At 63.8% G+C, this 21880-nt stretch overlaps 2 protein-coding genes across 5 annotated transcripts; both read left to right on the top strand.

Moving 5' to 3' along the window:
* Positions 1–1429: 1429 nt before the first annotated feature.
* SCRT1 (scratch family transcriptional repressor 1) lies at positions 1430–7254 on the top strand. Of its 2 annotated transcripts, none has more exons than XM_032256151.1 (2): positions 1430–1804; positions 3763–7254. In XM_032256151.1, exons 1-2 carry the CDS (start codon positions 1690–1692, stop codon positions 4692–4694), a joined length of 1047 nt encoding a protein of 348 aa, XP_032112042.1. In that variant the 5' UTR covers positions 1430–1689; the 3' UTR covers positions 4695–7254. The 2 variants fall into 2 exon arrangements, with proteins under 2 accessions (XP_032112042.1, XP_032112047.1); XM_032256156.1 differs by lacking the exon at positions 1430–1804 and adding an exon at positions 1833–3033.
* A 3357-nt stretch (positions 7255–10611) lies between these two features.
* DGAT1 (diacylglycerol O-acyltransferase 1) lies at positions 10612–21324 on the top strand. 3 transcript variants are annotated; one of them, XM_032256133.1, is made up of 17 exons: positions 10612–11089; positions 16302–16389; positions 18566–18606; positions 18714–18799; positions 18883–18935; positions 19067–19172; positions 19271–19378; positions 19471–19545; positions 19623–19726; positions 19819–19857; positions 19928–19969; positions 20052–20096; positions 20180–20292; positions 20381–20446; positions 20525–20612; positions 20716–20778; positions 20914–21324. In XM_032256133.1, the coding sequence occupies exons 1-17, from the start codon at positions 10881–10883 to the stop codon at positions 21067–21069; spliced, it is 1482 nt and encodes a 493-aa protein (XP_032112024.1). In that variant the 5' UTR covers positions 10612–10880; the 3' UTR covers positions 21070–21324. The 3 variants fall into 3 exon arrangements, with proteins under 3 accessions (XP_032112024.1, XP_032112019.1, XP_032112031.1); XM_032256128.1 differs by having other exon boundaries at positions 20381–20612; XM_032256140.1 differs by lacking the exon at positions 10612–11089 and adding an exon at positions 14919–16021 and having other exon boundaries at positions 20381–20612.
* Positions 21325–21880: the final 556 nt, after the last annotated feature.

The raw sequence follows: 21880 nt of genomic DNA, 5'->3' as shown, positions 1-21880 counted from the left end.
GCCCCGCCATTGGCCGCTGGGCCTGACGTCATCGGGGCTGCAAACGCCGGGCGGGCGGCAGAGGGTTATCCGCTTGGTTGCGGGGATGCCGGGGGGAGCTGCAGCCGCGCGGAAGGGCGGAAAACCCCCGAAGCCACAGAATTTCTGAAGCAGGGTCGTGGCAGCCCCCCTTTCCCCCTCCACACCCCTCTCGCAGCGACGCCGCTGCACTGCACACCCGCCCCGTGGGAGAGAGACGGGGGCGGGGAGGCCCCTCCAGCGGGCACCGGGTCAGCCCGGGTGACCGAGCGGCAGGAGCCACTGCGGCACAGGGCGCACGCTGCGCTTTCGCTGCCTCAGCACTCGCCCCTCCGGCTCCCGCCTCCCTCGCCCGCCCCTGCAGATCCGGCGCCCCAGGCCCGGAGCGAGGCAGGCCGGACTGGGGTCCTCCCTGCGTTCCTCCCCAGAAGACCCCAAGTCCCGGGCGCGTGGGTCCCAGGCCTGGTTCCATTTCTCCCCACACTCCCGACAATGCTGCTGACCGCCCGGCCGCGGTTACCCGAGCCCCGCAGGGGAACTCCCGACACGCGCAGGCTGAGGCATCCCCAGGACCCCTCCCAGGAGACCCAGGCCCGGGCTCGGCCTAGCGCAGCCATTTCCGCCGGCCTCTCCCCCTCTCCCTCCCCCTTCCCCAGCTCCTGGGCTTTAAAAGCCAGAGGCTGGGCCGGGCCGCAGGCAGAGGCGGCTGCGGGCTCAGGAGGCCGGCCCCTGGAGCTGTCCGAGCGCCGAGCCCCGCCCCCGGAGCCCCTGTCCCTCCCTCGGCCCGCCCTCCCTGTGCACCCCTCCCCCCAGGACCCCCGCCCCCCGCCCGCCGCCGCCGCCGCCGCCGCCGCCGCCGCCGCCGCCGCCGCCGCCGCCGCTCGCTCCGGCTGCAGAACAATAAAGCAAGCCTCCCAGAGACCCCTGCCGAGGACCCCTGCCCGGCGGCCAAGCCCCCGCGGACCGCCCCTCTCCGCGCGGCCGGTAGAGCGCGGCCGGGCGCTGGCCGCGGTGCTGCCCAGGCCGGCGCTGGCCGCGGTGCTGAAGCTGCCGGCGCTGCTGCCGCCGCCGCCGCCGCCGCCGCCGCCGCCGCCGCGTTTTCCGGGCCCGGCGCCGCCGCCCCCGGGGGCATGGGGGGCCGCTGACTGAGGCTCCGCCGCGGCGGCGGGGGGGGAGGGGAAGGGGGCCACGGAGCCGGGCCAGCCCTGCACCCACTCGCAACCTCCAGGCCCGGGACGGAGCCGCTCCCCCCCTCTCCGCCCCCCCAGCCTCCTCCCCCGCCTGTCCAGGGGCGGCACTGCGGGCTGGGAAGCCGGGACCAGAGAAGGGAAGGAAGGAAGAGGAGAGGAGAGGAGAGGAGAGAGGAGAGGAGACGAGAGGAGAGAGGCGAGGCGAGGAGAGGCGAGGCGAGGAGAGGAGAGGAGGAAGGAAGGAAGGAAGCAGGAAGGAAGAAAGGAAGGAAGGAAGGGAAAAGAAGAGGGATCCGGAGGGGCTCCGAAGGAGACGCAGGGCTGCAAGGAGAGAGGACACCACTCGCGCGGCAGCATCCAAAGGCCAGAGTGGGTACCCGCGCTGTCTCTGCCGTTCCTCGGATGGTGACGAGGCCCTGCCGCCGCAGCCCCCCCAAGCCCCGGCTCCGCAGGCCCACAGCGCCGGAGCCCCGCAGGAATCATGCCCAGGTCCTTCCTGGTCAAGAAGGTCAAACTTGACACGTTCTCTTCGGCAGACCTGGAGAGCTCCTACGGGCGCGCTCGCAGCGACCTCGGCGTGCCACTGCACGATAAAGGTGAGCGCTGGTCTGAGCCTGGGGCGCAGGGCCTGGGGCTTTGCTGGAAGGTGGAGGGCCAGAGTGTGGGGGCGAAGGGCAGAGCCTGGGGAAACAGACTGAAGGGAACCAAAACCGGCAAGAGGCTGTGGCTGGAGCCTGAACTGTAGAGGGGAGGAAGGAGAACGCAGAGGCCAAGGCTGGGCAGGGGGAGTGTTGACGCTGGACAGAGGGTGGCGAAGAGGATCAGGAACTGGAGGTACCCGAAGGCACACATGGACCCACACCCTGACCCAGGCTGGGACAGATATAGCCGCATGGATGCTGCCATGGCAGGACCCAGCTATGCCGGCACACACAAACCTACACTCAGAGACCGGGGCTGCCTCACCACCCTTCTCTTCCTTGTTTGCACCAGGACACCTGCTAGGGCTAGCTGGGGAATGCAGGGAGCTCCAGGGAGTGGGGCGGGGTGGGGGGGAGTACAACAGGGCCGCCCACCTGTCAGAGCAGAAGGGACAGCAGAGGCAGCAGCAGTCTCTTCCCTGAAGCCTGGGTCAGGGAGAGGAAGCAGGGAGGAGGCTGTGAGCAAGGGATGTCCAAGGTGTGGGAGGCAGGGGGAGGCTCTTTGTGTAAGGGTGCCCAAGTTCAAGGACAACTGTCAGCATGCAGGAGAGGGGGACGGGAGTGCCAGCAGCGTGGGGTGGCAGAGCAAGTGTGACCTGCAGGAGTGTGAGCCTGTGTAGGTCCATGTGACTGTGTGTGGCCATGTGACCGTGTGCGCTTGTGTGTGACCCTGTGTGTGTGTATGTGCTCGCCTGTGTGCCACTACATGGGACCATGTGACTCCGAGGCTGCTGTGCACCATGTGACTGAGAGTGTGTCCGGGGTGACTGCATGTGTGACCCTGAGTGACTGAAGAGGTGGTGAGTGCCGAAGATCAGTGTGCAGCCCACCCTATGAAGGGACACAAGGGCTGACGGTGCTGGAAGACTGGGTGTAACCCTGAAGGAGCCAGGGCATGACGAGGGGCATGCATTTGTGACTTTGAAGTTATGAGATCCATCTTGTGCCTGGGGAACAACTGCAGACCCCCGCATGAGTGATGCTGCCCTCCTGCAGCTCCTCCTTGTGAAGGTGGACGCCCTGGCCCTCTCTGCATCGCGGCGTCTCCCTCGTCACCTGTTCAGGGGCTTGAGAAGGCCCTGAAAGGGGTTCGGGTGTGAGCGGGAGAGGGCAATGTTGAACAGGTAGGGTGCAGGTTGGTGAGAGGGAGTTTTGGGGAGAAGCAGAGTGCATGGAGGAGACTGTGGCCTGGGCAGCAAGGGCAGGGTCAAATCCAGCGGGTGGCAGGAGAGCTGAGGGAGGTGCTGGTGAGGCCGGAGTAACTGAGGAAGGAAGACGTCTTCAGGGCGTGTTGGAGGAACTAGATGGCCAGCGGGGGTCAGCATCAAAATGGAGCGCGTATTTTGCAGGCCAGGGCGAGAGCCGGCGAGGACCCTGGAGAAGCGGGACAGAGGGGTTCCTGGGCCGGCGGTCCTGGCTTTGTGCGCCGCGGGTCTGCAGTGTGTTGCATAATCAGGGAAAACTGCTGAAGTGGGGAGAACCCGAGGGGGAGGGTACAGAGGGTGGAGGAGGAGGGAGAGGAAGCACCGCCCCTCCCCCCTGACCTTGAGGCTCCATGGAAGGGGGGCAGCCTCGCCCGAAGATGCTCCTCTCTCCTCCTCCCCGCGAGGGTGGGGCGGCGGGGGCGGAGCCTGGCCCGGCCCTGTCTCATCCTCTCCTCTCCTCTCTTCCCCTCCCTGCCGTCTCCATCCTTTCTGCCCTGCGGTCCCTCGGCCCCTCTCCTTTGTCCTTCTCCCTGTTCGCCTCTCTCCCGGACCCGGGTCTCCCGGTCCGCGTCTGCTGTCTCCCGCCCCCCATGTGTGTTCTGCCGCCGCCCCATTCCCCTCCCGTTGTCCATCCGCCTCGGCCCGCAGGGTACCTCAGCGACTACGTGGGGCCCCCGTCCGTCTACGATGGCGACGCCGAGGCTGCGCTACTCAAAGGGCCGTCGCCGGAGCCCATGTACGCCGCAGCTGTGCGTGGAGAGCTGGGTCCGGCGGCTGCAGGCTCTGCGCCGCCGCCCACCCCGCGCCCGGAGCTGGCCACCGCTGCGGGCGGCTACATCAACGGTGACGCGGCCGTCAGCGAGGGCTATGCGGCGGACGCCTTCTTCATCACCGACGGGCGCTCGCGGCGTAAGGCTTCCAATGCCGGCGCTGCCGCCGCTCCCTCCACAGCCTCGGCGGCGGCCCCCGACAGCGATGCCGGAGGCGGGGGCGGGGCGGGTGGGCGCAGCGTGGGATCCGGGCCTGGGGGCCGGGGCGGCACGCGCGCGGGGGCAGGCACCGAGGCGCGCGCGGGGCCAGGGGCCGCAGGTGCTGGCGGCCGGCACGCCTGCGGCGAGTGCGGCAAAACGTACGCCACGTCGTCGAACCTGAGCCGCCACAAGCAGACGCACCGCAGCCTGGACAGCCAGCTGGCGCGCCGCTGCCCGACGTGCGGCAAGGTGTACGTGTCCATGCCGGCCATGGCCATGCACCTGCTCACGCACGACCTGCGCCACAAGTGTGGCGTGTGCGGCAAAGCCTTCTCGCGGCCCTGGCTGCTGCAGGGCCACATGCGCTCGCACACCGGCGAGAAACCCTTTGGCTGCGCGCACTGCGGCAAGGCCTTCGCCGACCGCTCCAACCTGCGCGCGCACATGCAGACGCATTCGGCCTTCAAGCACTTCCAGTGCAAGCGCTGCAAGAAGAGCTTCGCTCTCAAGTCCTATCTCAACAAGCACTACGAGTCGGCCTGCTTCAAGGGCGGCGCCGGCGGCCCCGCGGCTCCTGCGCCGCCACAGCTCAGCCCTGTGCAGGCCTAGGGCGGAGGGGCCTCCCCCAGCCAGGTCGGCTCTCAGCAATACGGCCCCCCAGGGAAGTCTTCGCTGGCGTCCGGGTGGAGGGGCCGGAGGGCGGGCCCTTCCTCACAGCAATAGGGGGAGGCGGGCCCGGTCCTACCCCGCCCCGCCCGCCAGGGGCCTTGCTGGCCCCTTCAAGCAATAGGGTCCCGAGGGGAGACCCACCCCGAGCCCCCTTCCCTCCCCTCCAGGGTGCCCCCGGCTTTCTCCCAGCAATAGGGTCGATGAGACCCAGAACCGAACCTCATCTCCGAGTTGGGTCTCTGAAGACGGGGGTGAGGTGAGGTAGGGAGCCCCTCCTCCCGCCTCTGCGCCCCTGGATCGCGTCGCAGGGACTCAGGTCTTCCCCCACCCCTTCCCAAGCCTTCTAGCGCAGGTCCTGCCGCCCAGACGTCCAGGGAGCCGGCCCCTCCCCGGCAGCAGGCCGGGGCGGATGAGGCGGGCCTGCAGGGGCGCCCCTGCCTGACAGTCTTCGCGGAACTCCCGGGAGTGTTAGACGAGTTGGGGGTCGGGGAGAGGGGCGGACGGCGGCACCCCCTCCCTCGGGTTGCTTTTGGGGCCTCAGTTGGAGCCGCCCTCCTACCCTCGCCTCGCATCCTCTGCCAAATCCGAATTCTTCCAGCCCAGCTTCCCGGGCTCTGTCCTCCATATCGAATAATAATGACACATATCGAATCGCATGGACTTATCCGACCTCCTCAGACCCCGCTTCCGCCCTGCCCCGGGCCCCCACCCCCGTACCCTGGGCATTCGTGTTGGAGGACGGATTCCCGGGGCCGACAGGCAGGCCTGGGTGCTGCCCTCTACACACCTCTGTATTCGCTTTGCGGGTAAAGCCCCCTGGGGGGGTTGCGGACGCGTCGGGTTTCTTTCTTTCTGTATTTGTACGTTTTATTTATGAACGGATTGCACTCGGGTCAGGGAGGGGACGCTGAACCCCCGTCTTGCCCGCCGACGCCGGGGGCTTGGGATGTCCGGGATTCCTTTCCACGCCCCGAGGCCCGCCCCTAGCTGGGCGCCTCAGGCCCCGCCTCTCGGAGGCAGGCCCCACCCCCGAGACCCAGGCCCCGCCCTCATTCGGTTGCCAACTTTCGCCCGTCTATGCCAAAGCCTCGGCGGCGACCCCACCCCAAGGGCCCGCCCCATTGGCCGCCGCCTTTGTGACGTCACTGCATGCAGCCCCACCCCTCCTCCGACCCTACCCGGGGCTGCCCGCTCCCCTTCCCTCTTAGGTAGTCCGATGCCGACTATAGAGCAATAACGCGCACTGCATGCGAAGCTGCCGCCGCCTCTAGAGTTACTGAGAATCAGGTATCCCCTTGCCCTACCCACCCCATAGGCCCCTAGATCAGGGACGCTGCGCGGGGCCGGCCGCGCGGACTTTCTCCCCACTCCTCCCCGACTCCCACGGCAGAGCCCGGCGGGTGTATTGGTTCCATGGGCGGGGGTGGGGTGGATGCACCCAAGACCCCTCCTTCAGTCATTAATCTTTCTCTTACCGTTCATTGAGCACCTACTATGTGCCAGGCCAATTGCTGAGTCCGCCAGGAACGCAACCACCTGCTGGGAGGTGTTTGCAGGACAGGGATTCAACTGGCTTGGGCGGGCCAGGGAAGAAGGGCAGGTGCAGAGACCAGGTCCCTAGGCTCAGATGCCCCCCACTCTCCTCCCCACCTCAACCAGTCCCTGCTGGGCACAACTGGGCTCTACCTTCGACTTAGACCTTTTGGTCCCAGCTGAGGAGGGACAGACCCAGGGCTCCAGGGCGCTGAGACACTGGGCCCCCACACAGGTGGCCACTTCTCTGATTCCCTGGCCAACACACATTTGCCATGTCCAGCCAGGGGCAGAGCCATGGCCAGAGAAGAAGGTGCAAGGTGTAGCCTATGGTGTGGCCACCCTCACTCAGCCCCAGCAGCAAGTGTGGCTGCCCCACAAGGATGACCCGCTGCTCTGCATAGCAGTGCCCACGTCCAGCACCCTACACAACCAGGCGTGGTGCCTGCCCACCTGTGCTGCATGCACACGCACACACAGGCGCCCCCACCCCACCCCATACTCCTGTCTACCTACCTAAGGAGAAAGCTGGAGGGCTGTGGGCCCGTCAGGGTCTCCTGCTTCCCCCCACACCTCGCCGCCGTGGAAAGCCATGGGCCCCCTCCCGCCCCCATAACTAAGCAGCACAATAACCGACTTAGCGAATTCAGGTAGAAGGAACGTTTAGGTAGCACCTATTTTGTACTGATTCTACAAGTAGGGCCCGAGGTGCGGGGGCCCTCGGGTGGGGGCTGAGGCCGCCGGCCCGCCCGCCCCCACCCCCGCCTGCGCCCCGCCGCCTTGTACATATTCCCGCCCGGAACAGGCCGGGATTTTTACTCGGGCCGCGCCCTTCTTCCGCCCCCGTTTGGGGCCAGGCCGGCCGGACAGACGGACGGACGGACAGACCTCCTTCCTAAGCACAATAGCACCAGCTCCCCGGAGCGCCGCACCTCCACAAGGAGAATAAATGCCACTCTTGATAGAATTTGGAGTGTCGGGCTGATGTGTCCTGGGCTGGGCCCCTGCGGTTGGGGGTGGCTGGGAGGGTCTTCCCAGTCCGGCAGTACCTCAGAGGCTGGTGCTGCAAGGGTCACGCTGAGGCTTTTCACAAGAGGGCCCTCTTCTTCCACTGGGGAGGGCTAGCTCAGCAGGCCAAGCACAGGAGCATCCGGTCTGAAGGCAAAGCAGCTGGCATTTCACCTGGGGTAGGTGGATCTGCTCTGCACCAGGAATTAGATCACTGAAGGGCTCTAGCTCAAAGTCAGGCCCGGCCCACAGGTGGTCCAGAGTAGGCAGGGTAGGTACAGTAGGAGCTGCAGTTCCCCAGCCTAGGTGCCTCCACTATTCTCTCCCTGCAGGAGCTTGTGCTGTGCCGGAAGGCCTGATAGCCACCCCAAGCCCTCTGAGATGCTTTTGCAGGAAATGGGGACAGCAGAGGGTTCAAGGTCTGGCCCTTTGCCGGTGGCCTGCTGCCCACATTCTGACCCCTAGGCTTCCCAAACGAGCTACTCCAGTGCCTGAGGAGGCCTCCATGGACAGCTGCGTTGGACCAGTCCCAGGGGGAGGTGCCTGGGGGGGAAACAGGCTTCTGCAATCATTGCCCAGGGGCTCTAGACAGAATGGGTAGTGGAGATGAGGGGCAGGGACCCTCTGCCCTACAATGGCCCCTGGTAACCAGGTAGGCAGGCATGAGCTGAGAAGCCCAAAGTTTTCATGCACATACATTCAAACCAGGTCAGTCCTAGGACCAGCAAAGCTGCCCACACCCTGGCAGGGACAGGAGACAGACCTGCCCAGACTCCGCAGGGGTGGAGAGCAGGGAAGCCGGGCCTGCAGCATGTTATGGCTGTGTGCTGGCATTTGGAGGGGCTGGGGTGCAGCTGGGTGCTTCCTTTGGGAGAGCACTGCCAGCAATGACAATGGCAGACAGCAATGGCCAGGAGGAAAGCTCCTAGCCACCCCGTCCTTCCAAAGGACTCCACAGTGAGTGGCTGTTTCTATTCCTCCAGGATTCTGATGTGTAGAGGGGATGAAGGATGGAGATGGCCTCCCTGAGGCCTGGGATGAGCTTGACCTCCCAATTCCTCCCAGCCAGGGACACAACTTTCTGAGAGAATGAGTGGCATTAGCCACCGACCACTACTGGCCGTGAACTCTCCCAGGACCCATGCTTCTCACAGGCCTCCTTGGCCTACCCATGGCCCCTAAGCCCTGGGGTCAGCCTGAGGCCCCAACCCCCTTCTGGCCCTTTATTCCACTGGTCCTGCAAGGCAACTTACTCCAGGCTGAAGCCCCCTCATTTGTTGCTGTCCCCAGCAGGGTGACCTGTACCATGCTTTCCTTGATGACCCGGCCACTCACACCCTTGTCCCCAGCCAACCTCGCCTACCCTGGCCATTCCCCTCACCTAGATCCCAGGGTACAGGGGCTGTCTGGGCAGGGCTTCACCAGGCTCTGGAGCTGCCGCCCCACACTGCCCCCACCCCTGGTGGCAAGACCCTTCGTTAATGGTGCACCCTCAGCCAGGGCTTTCCCATTGGCTCCAGGCCCAGCTCTGCTCACCAGGCCCGACTCATCCTCCCTGGACCTGGTGGTCCAGTCCATCCTCCCGTGGTCTTTCTTCTGTGGATACGTGCCGGCCTTGAGTTGGGACACGACCACAGGCTGAGCTGTGGCTCTCCTCTGCCTAGCCTGAGGTGCTCTACGGTCAGGCCCAGACCTCTCTGAGCTTGGTGTCAGTCCATACTCAGAGGCCTGGGCCTGGCTGCAGAGTGCGTCTGCCAGCAACTGCGGTGAACAGATGAATGTTCTAGGAGACTGGGCAGGAGATGGGGCTGTGGTCCTGACCGACCAAGGCCCATGTGTGAGGGGCTCTCTGGCCCAGTGAGGGTGGCCCCACTCAGCAGGGTACACGAGGATCATCTGCCAGGTAGCTCCAGCCTGCTTGATGCCTGGCTGGCAGCAACCCACAATGGCCTGTGGTGACAAGAACATGTCACCAAGGGGGCAGCCGGGTGGGCAGCCTGCCAGCCGCTGCTGGTGGAGGTGGCGGAAGAGGACTGAGGTCAGCAGTCTGTGACCAGTCCACATAAGAGGACCTGACTTCAGGAGGAGCAACCTGTTTGCTTCCAGAGAGCCGCTTCTTGTCCCTGCTCACCCCAGAGGAATGGAGGTGTTTCTAGGTTTCTAGTGAACCCTGGCACCCTGAGATCCAGGATGTTCTCACTCCATGCCCTGTGCCTATGCATGCCAGGCCAAGGTGGGCCGCACCTGTGGCTGTTACAGTTGATTAGTTGCTTCATTTAACGTACAAGATGGCCGGCTCGTAACTAATCCCAGCACCTTGAGTCTGAGGTGGGAGGATCTGAGGCCAGGAGATCCAGACTAGCCTGGGCAGAATAGGGAGACCCTGTCTTTAGAAAAAATAACAAAAGACAGCAGGGCGGTTGCACAGGCTGTGCAAATGCACAGAAGCCTCTGAATCCTGGCGATCCAGCGCCCCAGGCTCGTAACATCCTGGAGCTGCTGGCCCAAGTTGGAAATCGGGCGGCCCTGAGTTGAGGGACGTGGAGCTCCCTGTGGAGGGAGTGGGTGGGCCGGGGAGACGACACCGAGGGGCCTGCGCCCTCGCCCTACCCTAGCCCGGCTCTGCCGGCGGGGAGGTGGAGAGCCTGGGAGTCGCGTGCAGGGCAGGCGTCCCGGTGACGCGGGGCCCGGCGCATTTCTCCAGCTTGGCCTGCTGACCTGGCCCTTGTCTGGTGTCCCCCTAAGGTGATAAAAAGCATGTTCCTGCCGGGGTAACCAGAGGACTCGCGGAGCAGAAGCGCGCCGGGGACGTTACCGTAAGCTGCACGCGCGGAAACCAGAGCGCTGGGTGGAGGGCGACGCGAGCTGCCGCGGGCACTGGCCCGGGCAGCGGGACCGCAGCGCACGGGGCGCTTCCTAAATGACTGTCCCGAGCGGCCCGTCGGGCTGAGGCTGGCGAGGTCCCGTGCGTACACAAGGGGGACGAGGGGCGGGCGCACAGCGGCCAGGACGCCGGGGCCCCGAGCAGCCCTTGGAGGAACATCCCGCCCCGTGGAACTGGACAAGACCCTGGCACCACGCGGGGGCGATGCCAGGTCCATTCCCGCCCGGTGCTCGCCGCCCGCAACCCCGGCCCTGCGAGCGACCACGGCTCCCAGAGTGCTCTGCGCTAGTGCGCCCGCGGCGACTACGGCTCCCAGGGTGCTCTGCGCAGGCGAGCCCGCGGCGACTACGGCTCCCAGGGTGCTCTGCGCCGGCGTGCCCACGATGACCACGACTCCCACGGTGCTTTGCGCCCTGCCAGCCTCTCCAGGCCCCGCCTCGGGCCGGCCGCGGACTACAAATGGACGTGAGAGGCGGCCGCCCGTTAGTTAGCGGCTCCGGGGCGACGCGGCCGCGATCCTCTAGGCGACCCGCCCGACTCGGACGGGCCGAACGCGCTGGTGGGGCGGGCACGCGGGCTACGGCGGCCGGCAGGGGGCGGCGGCGGCTGTTGCCCAGGTGTCCGGAGGTGGGGCCGCGGGCCTCGCGCGCTGTGAACCCGGCGGGCCTCAGCTTAGCCGCGGCCGGGGACTGGCTGAGGCCATGGGCGACCGCGGCGGCGCGGGCGGTTCCCGGCGTCGGAGGACAGGGTCGCGGCCCTCGAGCCACGGGGGCGGCGGGCCTGCGGCGGCGGAAGAGGACCTGCGGGATGCCGCTGCGGGCCCCGACGTGGGAGCCGCGGGGGACGCGCCAGCGCCGGCCCCCGGCAAGGACGGAGACGCCGGCGTGGGCAGCGGCCACTGGGAGCTGAGGTAGCGGGCTCCGCGAGTTTCCGGGGTTGCCGCGGGGCGGGCTCGAGTCCGGGGACCTGGACCCCCGGACCTTGTGGGGAGGCTGAGGCTTTGGCGGGAGGGGCGCCTGCCAAGGTCACGGGGTGGGGGCTCGTGGAGCTGGCCGCCTTGGCCGGGCGAGGGGACCTGGCAGGTGTCCCGCTTTCGGGTCCTCTTGGGTCTGTGCATCCTCGGGGGCTGCTGAGCGCTTCTCGAGGGGCGGGCTGGTGAGACCCCGCGTGACCCAGCCCCGGACAGTGTCCCCTTCTCTGGAAGGAGTCAGATGAGATCTGGGCCGTTTGTGGTGATGGGTTCCGTCTTGGTGCTCGGAGCGTGCCTTGCAGGTAGGAAAGGCTCCCGGAGGAGGGATGGCCTGCCAGGGAGGGGGCCAGCTGGAGCCCAGGCCTGTCTGAGGACAGGGGAGTGAGCAGCTGCCCCTGGGCAAGGGGCAGTGTAAGAGACGTTCTTGTCCTTGCAGATCCTCCTGAGAGTGGCCGCGTGCCCCATTCGTCCCTGCTGATGTTGCCAGGACCCGCGTTTGCTGTAGGGACAGAGAGTTGGGTTCTGTGTTGGGACTTCCATCCTTCAGGAGGGAGGTGGGGTACAGGGATGGTGGACACATCTACAGGTGGGTGCCCTGCCCAGCTGGATGACCGACTGACAGGGGTGGAGGGAGGGAACCATGGCTGATGGGAAGGACTTGGCCAGCCTGGGCATTGGCTTCCTCCTCCAAGCTGGCCTTGAGCAATCCCTTTGCCACCCTCCATCCCCCTTTTATGGCTCTTAGGGGTTTTGTTTTAGAGGGCAGCTGAAGGCCTAGAGGTTAATAAGGTGGAAGTGGGCAGATTTTGGACATTTAGTTGGCAAGGATTTGCTCTCTCAATGAATAAGAATGGAGCTTTTCTTCACTGGGCACCATGGAGAGGGGGCTGGGGACGGCAGTCGCCGTCGTGGCCCTCAGGGTGCTCAGTTCATCTGGGAGATAAGATAACCTCAGTAAGAAGCAGGCACGGAGCAGTGTGGACAAAGGTCGAGCACAGAAGCCATGAAGGCGCCATGGGGAGGAGGGTGGCCCTCCTGAGAGGGGTGCTTGCCTGCTGTGGGCCTGGGGTGCTGCTGAGGGAGGCTGGTCGTGACCTCTGGAGGGCATGGGAATTGAGATTTTTTTTTTTTTTTTTTTTGAGACAGAATTTCGCTCTTGTTACCCAGGCTGGAGTGCAATGGCACGATCTCGGCTCACCGCAACTTCCGCCTCCCAGGTTCAGGCAATTCTCCTGCCTCAGCCTCCTGAGTAGCTGGGATTACAGGCACGCGCCACCATGCCCAGCTAATTTTTTGTAGTTTTAGTAGAGACGGGGTTTCACCATGTTGACCAGGATGGTCTCGATCTCTTGACCTCGTGATCCACCCGCCTCGGCCTCCCAAAGTGCTGGGATTACAGGCTTGAGCCACCGCGCCCGGCTGAGATTTTTTTTTTCTTTGAGATAAGTTTCGCTCTTGTTGCCCAGGCTGGAGTGCAATGGCACAGTCTTGGCTCACTGCAACCTCTGCCTCCTGGGTTCAGGAGATTCTCCTGCCTCAGCCTCCTGAGTAGCTGGAATTACAGGCACCCGCCACCATGCCCAGCTAAGTTTTGTATTTTTAGTAGAGATGGGGTTTTACCATGTTGGCCAGGCTGCGTTTGAGCTCCTGACCTCAGGTGATCACTTGACCTCAGGTGATCACTTGCCTCGGCCTCCCAAAGTGCTGGGATTACAAGTGTGAGCCACCACACCCAGCCAGGAATTGAGATTTTTAGTGTGAGATGGGGTATCCCAGCTTTGGGCCAAGCTGCCACTCTGGAGTAGGCAGGGGAGAGCAGTCACCTTCCTGCTTTTCAAACCATTGAGCCTTTCCTGTACTTCTGCTGGTGTGGGATGAGTGCAGAGCTCGTGGGAGAGGCCTGGGGAGTCCCTGTCCCTGACATTGAGGTTGGGTCTCTTTGGGAAGAGGGACAGAAGGCAGAGGTGGGGCTTTCCTGGGGCTGGAGGCTGAGCCCGAAAGTCCATCTGCTCCTGGGTTTCCAGGACTTGCAGGCCACATGTGCTTGTCCCTCAGACGTGTGGATACAGCAGGGCTCAGGGACCACTGGCTGTGGACACTTTCTCCCTGCTGTCTGGGTCAGGCCTTGCTCTGCCTGCCCTCCTGGGACTTGGCCTCTAGTGCAGTCCCTTGTCAGCGTTAACAGCCTCCCCTCCCTCCCGATTGCTGCCACTCTTGGCCCAGCCCAGCCTTTCCTTTCCGGCTAGAGCTCTGGGCCTCCTCCCCTCACTGGCACTTCCTGCTCACCTTGGGCTGGGCTCGGTATGAGCTCTTTTCTTCCGGCCCCGTGGCAAGGTGAGGCTGTGAGGCAGGCAGGAGAGGGCACCCCTTTCTGCCCTGCCTGTGGCTCACTCCTGCCAGGCTCTTTGCACACTCCCATCAGCCCTCTGTTCACAGGCACCCCAGTCGGGGCCTTCTGGTTTGTGGCTTCTCCCAGGGTGTTCTGTCCCTGAGGTGTCTTCTCTGACTCTCCCTTACTCTCTCCAGCAGGGTCTGTGAGGTGCAGTTAGCCTGCTCCAACCATCTTGAACCCCAGGCCCAGCCCAGAGGCCTGTGTGGAGGAGGTGGCAGCTGGGAGCAGAGCTGGACCCTGCCCACCCCTCATTCTGCTTTGCCCTGGAGCTGCAGTCTGTGGGGCTCAATTGTGGGAATCACTGGGACCTGTGTCTTTGGGCACATTTGAACCTGGAGACAGGGTGGCAGGTGGGCGTGTGCCGAGGTCTCAGTATTGCTGTGAGACTGCTGGGTGGGCCTGGGGGCTGCAGGGTGGGAGGGTGGGCTGCTCCGAGTCTTCTTGGCCTGGGGAGTGGGTGTAGGGACAGCTGGAATGTACAGAGGCTTGGGCAGGCCCTCCAGTAGGTGAGAGGGTGACAAAGGTGCTCTGGGCACAGGGGCAGATCCCGCCTCCCCATGCCACTCCCTGCATCATGCTCTCTAGCCCAGTTGATTCTGGCTGCACTGGCAAGCCTGCAGCTGTGTAGGCACTGGTGGACTGGGGCTTCCTCCTCATGGGGATCTGTGAGGGGTAGGACAGTGCAGTGGGGTGTTTCCTGGGGGTGGGGCTGGTTAGGAGGCCTATGGAGGACCTGAGGTGAGGGCGTGGCTGGGTTGAGGTAGGCCTTGGAAGCCTCAAGGGCCCCTGAGGAAGCTCCTATAAGATTGTCTGGAGTGAGCTTTGGGAAGCACCACCCTTTCCCGATTCCTGCTTTCATCTGGGAGATGGGCACGGGTAAAGCCAGCATGGTATCCTTCATGGCTCAAAGTGGGCAGGGGTCACACTGTTGTGAAACAGCTGTGGTTGGTAGGTATGATACAAGAAGGCCAACCCTAGGCTTGGGATCATTCTGCTGAAAACAAATGAGCTTGAACTTGGGGAAGAAGGGACAGTAGGGAGGCCCAGTCTCACAGATCCCCCAGAGAAGCTGTTGGGCAGTTGGGCCTTGTGCCCCGCTCTTGTTATGGTGTTGGAGCTCTGGTGGCGTACACGCCCAGCCTCCTGGTCGGGGGCAGGCAGTGAGTGGAGTGGGCTGGGGAGATAAGCTGAGGGTAATGGTCAGTTGGGAAGGCAGCTGCCAACCTGGGGAGGAGGGAGGCTCAGTTGGAGACCACAGCCTCACTGCATGGCCCAAGATGGACCTGGTGGGTGGAGGCAGGATGCTCAGGCTGGAGCTGGGAGAGGCAGGGTCTGCCTCTCCCAGGACAGGCACCAGGCAGCTGGGGTAGAGCTGCCTGTCCTGGTGCTTCAGCTTAGATGGGCAGAAGGAAGAGTGTGATTATCTTCCCTGCATGAGGGTCTCTGGGGCTGGTGTAAGCTTGTCCAGGAACTGTGTAGGTGTAGATGGGGCAGGTGCTGTACCAACCTTGGTCTTGGAGGGCAAAGGTTGGGCTTGTTGGCATTGCCCCTTGGCCTCCCTGGCCCCTTGTCTCCTGGGCAGGGCTGTCTGATGCCAACCCCAACATTAGCCAACTTGCCTTGGGCGCCCTGAGGGCATCTGCATCACGGGGCTCCTGCCATTGCTTCAGGCCCACTCTCCCTGTCTAGGGGCTCTGAGGGCAGATGTGTGTGCGTGGGAGGAAAAAGGAGGCTCTGGCCTCTCCTCTTACAAAACTGAGGACTTGCTCAATTGCTGCGTGTGGCTTCCTGGTGGCACGGCAGCTGGGGGATGAGGTGGGGCTGCAGCTGGTGTGCGTGAGCCAGCACTTCTTCCTAGGACATGTGGGGCCTGGCCAGGCTCCTGCTATCCTTGTCCCAGCTTCATGGCAGTCCCTATGTTGGGCTGGGTGCCCTCTTCCACCTGTGCAGTACGTGGAGGATCAGGCAGGGTCTGCCTGTGCCCCTCCAACACTGGTTGGGAGATCATGGGTGGGCACCTACCTCTGTCGGAAGCCTCCTGGCCAGCCAGCAGGCACTTAGCTCTGGGTGGGGTCCTTTCAGCTGCCTCAGCCTGGGCTGGAACACAGCACAAACAAGTGCAGACCACACCGGCACATGAGGACTGGCTCCCTGCCTCCAGGAAAGTGCATGTCAGGCTGATGTGTGGCTGGCACTTGGCCTGCCTTTGCCACTTTGAGCCTGCTGCCCCTTTGAGTAGGGATCCCTTGGCTCCCGGGTGCTGGATGTGGGGGAACCAACCCTCACCACTTGGTCCCTGCAGTGCTGGGTGTGCCCCGGTCCACCTCCAGGTTGGACTCTGCTTGTGGCCTCAGTGCTAGTCCACAGCCAGAGTGCATGGCAGTGGCCAGAGGCAGGGCCAGCTGGGCTTGCTTTTCCTGACTCTGATGTGCCCTCCTGCTCCCTGGACTTCCCCTTGCCCAGCACTGGCGTTGGCTGAGGTAGGTGCCGAGTCTCGGAGCTTGGGAGGGAGATCAGACAGGGCTGGGTCTGCAAGCCTGAGGCTGCACCCTAGAGGTACAGGCTCCAGGGGTCCTGAGAGCTTTGCCCTCTGTAGGTCTCGTGGCCACAGTGTGGCTCTGCCTGGTTCCTCCTCCTGGTTGTAAATAGGGAGTGGGGCCTGTGGGCAGACAAGGAGGCTGGGGTGGGGGCGTGGATCCTGTGGGGGTGGCCCTGCCCTGCTGGTGTCTGCTAAGGGGGTGCTGTGTCATGCCCCATCAGGTGCCATCGCCTGCAGGATTCTTTGTTCAGCTCTGACAGTGGCTTCAGCAACTACCGTGGCATCTTGAACTGGTGTGTGGTGATGCTGGTGAGTGGGACATGGTGTTGGGAGCAGGTCAGGGCCAGGTTGGCCTTTGCCTGGGAACAGGCTCTGCCAGCCAGTGTGGGGGACTGGCACCCCTGTGGGCTGGGGTGTATGGAGCAGGCTGCATCTCCATGTGGCCGTCAGCACTGGGCTGTTGGGGAGAGGAAGTGGTAGTGGCTGCCCCTGCTGTGGCCACTTGGGTGCCTGTGCACCACATACTTGCTGCTCCCCATTGGACTCAGGAGAGCCCTGTAGATGTGGTGTGGGGAGTGCCTGGGCTGGAGCCTGTGTGTTGTGAGCTGGGCCTGAGGGGTGCAGGGCCTCCATGGAGAGCAGGATGGAGAGGGGGCTTGCCCTGGGCTGGTGGGACAGTGGACTTTGGGCTCTGTGGACATGAGGCCTCTCCGGCAGGGGAAGTGAGAAGAGTTTCCTGTGCTATGCCACATGGCCTTTGTTAGTATGGAGCCCCTGCAAGCCTGGACACTACTCTGCAGTCCTCCTGGCCCCTTTCCTTAGCTGTGGGTCCTAGGAGCCCCCTAGGAAGGTGCTTAGATAGAGCCCTGTGCCATATCCAAGGCCTGCCTCTGGGCCTGGTTCCCACTGGCACTTCATGGGGTGGGGCTGCCCCACCCCAGAAGTATTTGGAGCCCAGGGCTCAAAGGGGCAGCCTGCAGGGCAGATTGAGGGCAAGGGCTGTCTGGGCCCGGCCCCCACCACTCAGGGCTGATGTGGCTCGAGGCCTTTGACCCTCACCCAGGCTATCTCTGCCCTTGGGTGCGGCTCCTGTGGCTGCCAACATGGAAGGGGCGACATGCACATCCATATCCCCTACTGCCATGGTCCTGGCAGGTTCCCTGGGGGTGGCCAATTGTGGAGGCTCATGAGGCCTGGTGGCTGAGAAGCTGGCCAGGCAGGACAGTGGGCCCAGTGCCAGCCCAGCACTCAGAAGACGCAGCCCATTCAGGCTGGGCCTTGTCCAGCCCAGGCAGCACTGTGTGTTCTCCCCAACTCTTTGGGCCTGCTTGGCCATTTGGCCCAGACCTGAAGCCTTTTCCCTGCTTCTGGCTCCCCCATGGTCCCGAGCCCCGGGAGTGCATTTCGCTCTGGGCTGCCTGTTACATTATCTCTGTGGCCTGGGCCTGGAAGTAGGTACCTCACATTGGCAGCTTTGGCTCCTGCTTGCTGTCAGTTCTCAGGAGAGGCGGGTGACAGTGTGGGCCACATGTGTCCCTGCAGAAGGCGTGTCAGCCCTCCAGCTGCGGGAGGCAGGGCAATGGCCCTTGTGTCCCGGAACCAGTCTTCTCTTTCATGAAGCCTTCCCTGACCACCCAGGGATAGACCCTCAGTGTTCCCTTGACAGTGTTCCTTTTCCCCAGCACCAGTTCACACCCTCGCATGAAGCCTGAGCTCCGGGTGGTCAGCCAGGTCTGTGGCATTGGGACCCAGCTCATGGAGGTGTTGGTAGTGCTTGTAAGATGGCGAAAGAGGTTCCTGTCCTTGCAGAGGGAGGTCAAGCACCCAGCTCCAGGCTAGACCCAGGTGCCTTTTTCCATGGGGGCTTAGTCCTGGGAAAGCTGCTTGGAGCCAAGTGTCCAGGGCTTGGAGGACTGCAGGAAGCAGAAGAGGCAGACAGGGCATAAGCCCTGGGAAGCAGTTCTAGGCCCAGCCCCCCTTGCCACACAGCTGGGCACTGCTCCTACAGGGAAAGGGTGGACAACTCCCCCTCTTCAGCCTGGGCCACCAGTAGGGACTGGTTCCTTGGGGCTCAGCTGTGGGCAGGCCTGGGTTTTGGGGCTGTCTCCGTGGTTGGCTATGGGAGCCTTGGGTCCCTCACTGGCTCGGCTCAGCAGGAGGGATGTGAGCAGCTAAGCAGCAGGTTTTGCTGCTCCAGAAGACCCAGGTGTCTGGCCAGTGCCTGGTTGTGGTTGGTTCCCTCCATGTGGGCCCCTCTGGAGTGATGGGGACAGGGAGGGACTTCCCCTTGCCCAGCACTGGTGTTGGCTGAGATGGGTGCCGAGTCTCAGAGCTTGGGATGGAGATCAGACAGGGCTGGGTCTGCAAGCCTGAGGCTCTGCCCTGAGCTCGGGCTGGGACGTGCCCAGAGGTGTTGGGAGGAGCTGGGGTGAGTGCCCTGTGGCCAGGACTAAAGGGGCTGTACCCTCCTGTCTGTCCCTTGCAGATCTTGAGCAATGCCCGGTTATTTTTGGAGAACCTCATCAAGTGAGTGCCTTTGCTAGGTCTTGCTCCTGCCCCACCCATGGACTGCCCAGGGGCCGCCCCCTGGCCCCACCTGCCACCCACTCAGGTCCTCACCACTCCACCCCCAGGTATGGCATCCTGGTGGACCCCATCCAGGTGGTATCTCTGTTCCTGAAGGATCCCTACAGCTGGCCTGCCCCATGCCTGGTTATTGGTGAGCTGGGCTCTGAGGAGGGCCTTGGGTGGGGATGAGGCTGACATGGCCCTGAAACTGCTCCTTGGTGCCTTTATCCACAGTGGCCAATGTCTTTGCTGTGGCTGGATTCCAGATTGAGAAGCGTCTGGCGGCAGTAAGCAGTGCCCTTCACCTCTGTGTGTGCTCCCCCTGCTGTGTGTGTTCTTGGGAGGAGCTGCTCCCCAGGCTTGGCAGCCCTCCCCCAGGCAGTGGGAGCCCTGGTTGACTCTCTGTTCCTCACTCCAGGGTGTCCTGACGGAGCAGGTGGGGCTGCTGCTACATGTGGCCAACCTGGCCACCATTCTGTGCTTCCCAGCGGCTGTGGCCTTGCTGGTTGAGTCCATCACTCCAGGTGTGCTCCTACCCTATCCTGCTCAGCTGTCTTGTGCCAGCTACAGGCACAGCCTCTGGCTGTGGCCCTGTGGAAGCCTGAACCCATCTCTCCCACAGTGGGCTCCCTGCTGGCACTGACAGTGCACACCATCCTCTTCCTCAAGCTCTTTTCCTACCGAGACGTCAACTTGTGGTGCCGCAGGGCCAGGGCCAAGGCCAAGGCTGGTGAGGGGCTGCTGGGGGCTGGGGCTGCCTGCTGGAGGGGCTGGGCAGCAGCAGGACCCCACCACTCCCCTCCCACTCTGCTGTGCTCGTAGCCTCTGCAGGGAAGAAGGCCAGCAGCACCGCTGCCCTGCACACCGTGAGCTACCCAGACAACCTGACCTACTGTGGTGAGGACCTCCGGGGGGCTGAGGTGCAGGGGACAGGCCGGGCCTGTGCTGGTGCCAGCCCCCCATTCCCATTCCAGATCTCTACTACTTCCTCTTCGCCCCCACCTTGTGTTACGAGCTCAACTATCCCCGCTCTCCCCGAATCCGGAAGCGCTTTCTGCTGCGACGGCTCTTTGAGATGGTGAGGTTGGGGGCTGAGGGGGGCCACTGGAGGCTGGGGGTCCTCCCAGCTGGCCAGGGCCTCAGCTGGCTGCTCTCTGGTTCCTCCCCCAGCTCTTTTTCACCCAGCTCCAGGTGGGGCTGATCCAGCAGGTAAGTGGGGTGTGGCAGGGTTGGGTACAGCTGGCGCAACTGGGAGCTGACATGGTGCCCTCCTTTGCAGTGGATGGTCCCCACCATCCAGAACTCCATGAAGCCCTTCAAGGTGAGTGGCTCAAGTGCTCTTGTGGCTGGGGTGGCTGGGGAGAGACTGGGAGAACGGCTGGCCGAAGGGCTTGTTTCTGTAGGACATGGACTACTCACGCATCATCGAGCGCCTCCTGAAGCTGGCGGTGAGTGGGGGCAGGACAGGAGGGGTCGGTGGCATGTAGGGAAAGGTTCTACAACTTGCTGCCCATCCCCACTTCCCCGCCAGGTCCCCAACCACCTTATCTGGCTGGTCTTCTTCTACTGGCTCTTCCACTCCTCCATGAATGCTGTGGCTGAGCTCATGCAGTTTGGAGACCGGGAGTTCTACCGGGATTGGTGGTAAGTGGCCCTGGGGTGCCCCTGGGGCCCTGGGATGGGCCATGGTGTGCTCCCCCCCCCCCCCCCCACCATCCACTCTTGGCCGCAGGAACTCCGAGTCTGTCACCTACTTCTGGCAGAACTGGAACATCCCTGTACACAAGTGGTGCCTCAGGTGGGTAGTGTGTGTCTGCGGGGGGATGTTGAACGTGGCTGTGAACCTGAGCCCCTTTCTCTGCCCCCTCCTCTGCAGGCATTTCTACAAGCCCATGATTCGAAGGGGCAGCAGCAGGTGGATGGCCAAGACAGGAGTATTCCTGGCCTCAGCCTTCTTCCACGAGGTCAGTGCTCTGTGGGACAACTTGCCTCATCCCTGGGCAGGGGTGTGCCCACGGCAGGGATGGCTGACACCCCATTCCCTGATGTCCCGTTCCTCCCCTCCAGTATCTGGTGAGCATCCCTCTGCGAATGTTCCGCCTCTGGGCGTTCACGGGCATGATGGCTCAGGTGAGTGACCCCCAATGTGGCCTCCCCACTCGCTCACTTACCCCTGCCTGAACCCCTGGGCCAACCCCCCCGGGACCTTGGAGCCCCCAGCTCTGTGGTCACTATGACCGACTGACTTGGCCCCACCTTCCCCAGGTCCCACTGGCCTGGCTCGTGGGCCGCTTTTTCCAGGGCAACTATGGCAATGCGGCTGTGTGGGTGACACTCATCATTGGACAGCCAATAGTCGTGCTCATGTACGTCCATGACTACTACGTGCTCAACTACGAGGCCCCAGCAGTAGGGGCCTGAGCTGCACCCAAGCGCCTGGCTTCTCACTGCCACCTCGCACCTGCGGCCAGAGCCAGCCTCTCTTCCTGGGCTTCGAGTGCTAGGGACAGGCCTGGCTGCACAGCACCCTCCTCCTGCCCCAGGGAGGCCTCTCTGCCCCTATGGGGCTCTGTCCTGCACCCCTCAGGGATGGCGACAGCAGGCTGGGGCCAGCTGGGAGCCTTGCCGACCCTGCCCTGGGGTCTGAGTGTCAATAAAGTGCTGTCCAGTCACCTCTTCAGCCTGCCAGGAGCCTGAGGACTGGTGGGAGGTACAGCCAGGGCCACATGGACAGCTACTCCAGGGCCAGGAGGCCTGTTCTCCAAGCTGCCTTGTGTGCCTTTGTGGGCCGGAGGGCTCCAGGACCTGCTGGGAGAGGCAGCTCCACTGCAGCAGGGCAGGCATGGCCGGTAGGGGGAGTGCAAGGCCAGGCAGACGTCCCCGTTCCCTGCACTTCCCCTTAGAAAAGCTCAGCTCAGGCGTCCTGTCCTGGCACTACCTCTGCTGGGTATGGGGGAATCCGCACTCTGGCCCTTGCTGCAGGTTGAGCCTGCTTGGCCAACCTGGATCCACCATGCTCGGCCTCGGCTCGGGAAGAGGTCGCCCTGGGGTTGTTGGAAGTGGGCCCCGGCCAGGATGGCCCAGGGATGGGCAGTCCCTAGGGCCTTTCTGGCATCTGTCTGGTGAGCTGAGAGGCTATGGTGCACCATTGGTGTCCATGGTCATGCACCTTGGGACAGGGCCCCGGTTTGGCAGCCTCTCCTCTTCAGTGGGAACCTGGGCAGCCAGGTGG

The sequence above is a fragment of the Sapajus apella genome, unplaced genomic scaffold (assembly GCF_009761245.1).
Source record: "Sapajus apella isolate SASKATOON/1434 unplaced genomic scaffold, GSC_monkey_1.0 scaffold3, whole genome shotgun sequence".
Lineage (NCBI taxonomy): Eukaryota > Metazoa > Chordata > Mammalia > Primates > Cebidae > Sapajus > Sapajus apella.
This window is presented reverse-complemented; position numbering and strand designations above follow the sequence as displayed.

What these genes read in the sequence shown, in the direction of transcription:
- DGAT1 (XM_032256128.1), top strand. Translation starts at nt 10,881, where the DNA reads ATGGGCGACCGCGGCGGCGCGGGCGGTTCCCGGCGTCGGAGGACAGGG. An exon ending in TGCCCCATGCCTGGTTATTG is followed by an intron (nt 18,800 to 18,882) that starts GTGAGCTGGGCT and finishes CTTTATCCACAG; the next exon opens with TGGCCAATGTCTTTGCTGTG. An exon ending in ACTCCATGAAGCCCTTCAAG is followed by an intron (nt 19,970 to 20,051) that starts GTGAGTGGCTCA and finishes TTGTTTCTGTAG; the next exon opens with GACATGGACTACTCACGCAT.
- SCRT1 (XM_032256151.1), top strand. Translation starts at nt 1,690, where the DNA reads ATGCCCAGGTCCTTCCTGGTCAAGAAGGTCAAACTTGACACGTTCTCT. An exon ending in CGTGCCACTGCACGATAAAG is followed by an intron (nt 1,805 to 3,762) that starts GTGAGCGCTGGT and finishes CTCGGCCCGCAG; the next exon opens with GGTACCTCAGCGACTACGTG.